Source organism: Anomaloglossus baeobatrachus, chromosome 1, assembly GCF_048569485.1.
Source record: "Anomaloglossus baeobatrachus isolate aAnoBae1 chromosome 1, aAnoBae1.hap1, whole genome shotgun sequence".
Lineage (NCBI taxonomy): Eukaryota > Metazoa > Chordata > Amphibia > Anura > Aromobatidae > Anomaloglossus > Anomaloglossus baeobatrachus.
Genome location: NC_134353.1, coordinates 789,464,010 through 789,470,909, shown reverse-complemented (window position 1 = coordinate 789,470,909; position 6,900 = coordinate 789,464,010). Strand labels below are relative to the sequence as shown.

General features: G+C 36.2%; 1 protein-coding gene across 1 annotated transcript; it reads left to right on the top strand.

Annotated features, from left to right (window-relative positions):
- Positions 1 to 790: 790 nt before the first annotated feature.
- On the top strand, positions 791 to 2,125 carry LOC142253492 (uncharacterized). The gene is made up of 3 exons (XM_075325107.1): positions 791 to 1,228; positions 1,404 to 1,947; positions 2,106 to 2,125. Exons 1-3 carry the CDS (start codon positions 791 to 793, stop codon positions 2,123 to 2,125), a joined length of 1,002 nt encoding a protein of 333 aa, XP_075181222.1.
- Positions 2,126 to 6,900: the final 4,775 nt, after the last annotated feature.

Genomic DNA, 6,900 nt, shown 5'->3' with positions numbered 1-6,900 from the left:
AAGTGACTTAAGGCTACTTTACACACTGCGATATCGGTCGCGATGTCGCCGTATGTGCGGCACGCCCTGTTCGTTAGCGCGATGTGTGTTCATCGCTGTGTGTCCATGTTTTTGTCGTGTGCTTACGGTCACATGTCACAATCTCTGTTATAGTCACCTTTCAAGCTATCTCGTGTCCCGATGTAATGAGGAACAATATTATCGTTGTGTAGCTGTCTCACCGCATGGATTTCCAAGTGTCATGGCGATATGGGCGTTGGTTCCCCACACAAAGTGCATCTTGATGTAGTAGAATTGTAAACTCGCTACACCCCTGCTTGCCTCGACTCATTTGTTTAATCAGCGCTATAGATTTTCATTGGTTGTTGGTAGTATAAATGTGCGCAGATGCGTGTTCATTCTTGCAGCTGTTGTCTACCCATTTGCGTTTGTCCTCGCACAACTTATTTTGGAAAACAACTGTCATCTGGACGCAACTGTCATCTGGACTTGCTTTTCTTTGCTTCAAGGTATGTGTTATCGTTTTTTTTTTAATTATTTTTTTAATGTATTTTTTAAACTCATTGTTTGTACTGATTTTGCTCCAATTTAATGTTAGCCAGACGTGTATGTGCTATAGTATTTGCTGTATATAATTTTTTAGTTTTTTTCTTTGTTTAATTTGGTCAAAATCATAGTTTGTACTGAATTTGTTCCAATTTAATGTTTGCCTGACGTGTATGTGCAATTTTTTTTTTTTTGTTTTTTTTTAAAAATTTTTTTATTCTTATTTAAATCAGTGCTTGTACTGATGTATCTCCAATTTACTGTTTTACAGATGTGTACTAATAAGGAGGAATTCCTACGTGAATTCATTGAGGTGTACCAGACGCAAACACCCTTATGGAAAATTAAATCCCCCGAGTACAGCAATAGGCAACTTAAAAAGGATGCGTACCTTAAAATGATTGCAATATATGACAAATACCATCCTAATCAAAAAGGTACCGAGGATCTGGTTAAAAGAAAAATACAGGCAATACGCACAGTTTATAAGAAAGAACTGAACAAAATAGAGGAATCCAAGCGTTCTGGTGCTGGCACTGGTGATGTCTACGTCCCAACGCTGTGGTATTTTGATTTATTAAATTTCACAAGGGACCAGGAGCTTCACAGGCCATCAACCAGTAGCCTCAATATTGGTGGTGATATTCCCCCTGATGCGAACAATGAAGTGACTATATCTGAGGTATAATTTTTAAAATTGTCCTAATTGGTTTTAAAAATTGTTTTTGGTATTTTTTATTGATGATGAAATGAATATTTGTCTACTTTCCAATATATATGTAAAAGTGTACAAATTTTGTTTAGAAAAATAGATTTGAATGACAATTTTATTTATTCATGTTAATTTTGTATTGCAGGAGCCAACAACAAGTCAGCAATCAACATCTGAACAACTAATGGAAACTCCTGCTAGCCAATTAACCAATGTTGATTTGGTTGAGGCAGGCCCATCCAATGTGTCCTACACACAAAGTTGGCAAAGGAGAAAAAAAACCATCCCTCCAAACACTACTACAGCTGTAACAAAACTGATGGGAGTGGCACAAAACATCCTAGACCAGCACAACAGACCACCCCTTTCTGGTATTGCTATGTTTGTGGATGATGAAATGCGTGAACTGACCCCAGATCAAAAATACATAGCCCAATGTTTAATCCAGGATGTCTTACGTTTGGCAAGAGCAAAAAAACTAACAGACTCATCCTATGTTGCCATTGGCGAGGTTTCTCATCCTGTTGAACCTGTTGAACCTGTTGAACCTGTTGAACCTGTTGACCCTGTTGACCCTGTTGACCCTGTTGAACCTGTTGATCCTGTTGCTCCTGTTGATGCCCCTGAAATTCCTCAAGCTGCATCAGAGCCATCAAGACAAGCACTTCGAAAGGGTGGTGTGCGTGGCCGTAGGTCACGCATGAGTTTGGTAAACAAACGCAAAAAGAAGTAGTTGTATTGTTTTTTTATATTATTTTCGTATGTTTTTGGTGATTATTGTATTCCTTCTGTTGCCTGATATTTCGTGCATATTTGTGAAAATAACAAATGTGTAACCATTCCACAGATAATAAACCTGCCATATGAAATAATGTGTTTTTCGAATCAATTAGGCACAATTTTTGTGAAAATGGTTTAAAACTTTTATTTTAATTTAGATTTATTTATTAACTTGTCTAATTTTTTTTGCAATTTTAAAAAATATTTTTCTGGTAAAATCTTAGTTTACAAACAATTAGACATACATGGTTAACATAGAAATCTACAAAACAAACATCATTTATTTATTACGTTGATTAATATATTTAAGGATTAGGGCATCATGCGCCGCAGAGGCTTCTTTGAGTCGGTTCGCAGACACATAAACATCATATAGTGTGACTATTTCTGTAAAAAAAACAACAAAAAAAACAGTTATTGCTATATATTTTAGCGTTTGGTTATAAAAATTAAATTAAACAATGAAAAATTGAAACATTTACCATTATGTTGTACACTCATGAAACTTACCATTACTGACAACTTGTTTTTCACGTTCATCTCCTGATGATGCGCTCATGTCCCAACCTGATCCTCTACCACCTAATTGAAACATAAGGTAATTTTGTTAGAGTATTAGCCATGTAGCTAAAGATTTTCCACTGTACTAACTTTGGAAAACCACATCAGTACCATTGTCCTCCATATTCTCTTCAGACGTTACATCAGCATCACCATGTCCTTTTGATGGTGACAGAACATCATAATCAAGGCTGTCTGCTTCCTCATTTAAAATGGGTAGGCTATTTTCAGGGTTGGAATCCATGCTTGCAGACAGCTGCTGGACTACATTTTCATCAGTATTGTTGGTGGGCTGCCTTGACTCATTATTCAATGAGTTTACATCTGTTAACATTAAATAAAAACACTTTTCATTAAACCCAAACAACAACATATAATGTGATTTTTTTGATCTAACAAATCACTGCAGACCGTTAATGATTTTAAAAACTGTTATGTTTTTATATTATTAATCAAAAATATAGATAATGTATGTATGTAAAAATTATCTTACCAGCTATCAATACCAGGCTACTTCGAATTTCTTCGATTCTCTCCTTATCCCTGTACTTTAAATCAGCCCATTTCTTCAGTACCTGCGTTGATGTGCGTCTGATATGAAATTTACGGAACAGGCCCCTGCATATTTTTTTCACAACACTCCTTTTATGTCCCATAGGACGTGGATATGTCTTTGCACATATATAGTCCAGTGCATCCATCCTTTTCACCAAGTATTGGACCTCCCCTTGGCCCCAGACCTTTGAACGTTTGTTGGTTGCCATTTTCCCTTTCAGTTTCGCTTTAGATCAGCAGGTACACAGTGTGGCGTGTCACATGGTCATTTAGACGTTTGTACGTCATGACGTTTCTTTATTTATATGTGAACAAACTGAACATTGTATGTCGCCGTAATGTACATTAGTAATACTTATGTGCTCATTTTTTTATGCGCAAATGTTTTTTTTTGTTTTTATCACTTTGTTTTTTGTGTTTATTAAAGAATTATCTTTGAATTATATTTTAGTTATGGAAAAGTGCCTTTTTTTTTTAAAATCATAATGTTTTATGTCATGTTTAAAACATACATATTAGTAAATTTAAATAATCAATCGAGAAAAATGATTGACAGAATGCTTGTACTGCTTAATTGTTTAGTTATCTTTTTTTGATAATTTGTAAATGAAAAATTTTGCCCAAATAAATATTTTGTTTACAATCATACATTATTTTGTAATGATTAAACATGTTATCACAATAAACTTCAAAAAACTATATTCACAATGTTGTATTAAGTTACATCAAACAATTTACTTTAATAACACAATAAACATTTTTCAACTCAAAATCAGAATCTTTCCACACTTAAGGCAATTTTAGTTAAAAAAAAAAAAAAAAAAACAAAAAAAAATTATGACTTACATTATTTAAACACAACCATGCAATCTCATGTTTAAAGAGCACCTAAACTCATGAATTAATTATAAACATGCTGCCATGACACAGCCCCTGGGCCATTAAAAAAATTACAATAATTAGCTCTGTTTTCCATTGCATCCATCATACTACGTGACAGGGGTGGCTGTGGCAAAAGATTATCCAGTGGGTTACCTTGCTGACGCCATGCCCCCAGCTCAACAACACCATTACTTGGATTTTCTACATCAACAAAGCCAGGTGGAACATATTCAAGACCATCTCTTTTTCTGAGAAAATTATGCAAATAACAGCATGCAAGCACAACATTGTCAATGGATTCAAGTTTTAAGTTGATTGGCATGGAAAAGATACGAAATCTACTGCTTAATATGCCAAAAGCATTCTCGACAACTCTTCTAGCTCTGCATAGACGATAATTAAAAATGCGTCTTTCAACATTCAAGCCTGTAAGTGGATATGGCCGTAACAAATTACGTAGTAATGGAAAGGCCTCGTCCGCCAAAAAAACAAAATTTAAATTTCCAATGGTATTTTGGTTTGTGGGTAATTGGAGTTGATTTTGTTTGAGCCGTAATGCAAACTCCGTATGTTCAAATACCCCACCATCAGAAACTCGGCCATTCATGCCGATATCAATGTACAGAAAATCATAAGTTGCGTTGACAACCGCCATAAGGATAATGCTGTGGTAGCCCTTGTAGTTGTAATAATATGAGCCAGAATTATGTGGCTGCATTATCCTTATGTGTTTGCCGTCAATAGCGCCACCACAATTAGGGAATTGCCATAATAGGTTGAATGTATTAGCAATTTTGTCCCAATCAGTAGGACTATTTGGCAAATGCATGTAGTCATGTAAAGCATGTGCTATTGCCAAACATGTCTCTGGAATTAATGAGCTAAGTAGAGAGCGGGACACTGCTGATGAATACTGAAGGTCAGTCAAACTGCGTCCTGTAGCCAAGAATCGAAGAGTCACCCCCAAACGCTCGTCTACAGGTACTGCCTGACGCATTACTGTATTATTGCGCTGGATATAAGCGCGGACTTTCTCTAAAAGGTATGAGAACGAGCTTTCAGACATGCGTAAGTAGTTTCGAAAGTCATGTGGGTTATGCTCTTGTAGGTCTCTTACAAGGTGCATGTGAGTATAGCGTTGTCTCTCTAGTAGCCATTTGCGTGCCCAAATTCTTCTTTTTCTTGTTCGGCATCGCATGTCATGATCCTCGGCAAGTGCAAGGGCTCCTCCGGCTACAAGCATGGCAGCTATTACGGCATTTTCCGGCTCACTACGCATATTTAGCCTGTATAACAGAGAATAATATAGTATTTGTTGTGGTATTTTCTAATAAAAACTTTTTGGGATAATAATAGCAAAATTTTATTTGGATCGCACAATAAAACCCCTTAACAAATATGATTATTATTCTTATTGGTCACAGTAATGTTTGACGTCTTTTAACCGTTACACTTTGGATGCCAGCAATCTTGATTAACATACAATTATGGATAATATAATATATCTAACTGTAATGTATTAAAGAAACACAAATACAGTCATGATGTTGGCTAGTTAATAAATTAAGATAAACCCCATTTAATTCTACAACAATATTTAAATGTTATAATACAAAGGAAGACATAAATCCTATAAAAAAGGCCAAATATACAACAATTATAGTAAGAAAAAAAAAAATATAATTAAAAAAAAAAAAACTCACATGCGAAGTTTATCTCACAGACGAATGACGCCTAACTAAACGCCGGACACGGAGGCAGCAGGACACGTCCAAAACCGACGAAATGAACCTAGGAAATGAACCCACCAAATGGATAAACGCTAAAAGGATGTTAGCGTATTACATATATTATGGTCCAATCATGGAGCAGATGCGTTAGCAAATAGGAAACAAGTAGGCGTATTGAACATTTAAACCACCATACACGCCCGTATCGATGATGACGCAAGAGGCAACAATTTTTAAAGTCGCTTTAGTAGTGTCACACGTAACGTTAAGTATGTTGAAAGGAACGAGCAACGATAGTTACAAAGAAATTACAACGATTTTTGGGAATTAGGACCCGTGTAGCCGATTAGCGATAAATCACGCTTTTGCGACGATTTTACATCGCTGAACGCTGTTACACAAAGCTATATCGCTAACGATTGCGGAAGTGCGTCACCAAAACCGTGACCCCAACGACAAAATTCCGGCGATATCGCAGTGTGTAAAGCCCGCTTTAGGGACAAAATGTAGAATTGGTGGAGGAAGGTTGAACTAGATGGACCTAGGTCTTTTTTCAACGTATGTACGTAACTATGTAACTATGTAGGTGCTGTGAGTAATAATTTTGTTACTATGGACTGTGGATTCATTCTCACGTGCCTCTGTGGATATTTAATATGGACTTGAATTTGAATATGGCGAAGGGCGAGTCAGAATTCTTTGAACTTTGTTACAGAGATCTGTTACTATTGTGGGGTCAGGACAGGACTGGTATTTACTGGTGTTGCCTTTTATTCCCCTTACCACATCTGGTTTTATGTATATTTTTGTAACCTAGATTTGAATTCAATATGTATAACTTCCATGGGTCTATGTAATTGCAATGGCTTACAGCCCTGATATATTTATATATACCCAGTTGCTCTTTCACATTTATATGTCATGTAACGTTGACATCTGGTGATATCCTGATACTGTGATGCTCAGCGTGTATGTATATCCTCATTATATGTGCTTAACCTGATTATGGCAGTACATTTGTCTTCCCTATTAGAGGTGTGGGTCAGTGGGTTATATACTCAGCCTTTTTATGGTGGTGTCTTAGCAAAGATGCCTGTGCAAATTTTTGTAAAGTGCTGCGGAATATGTTGGCTA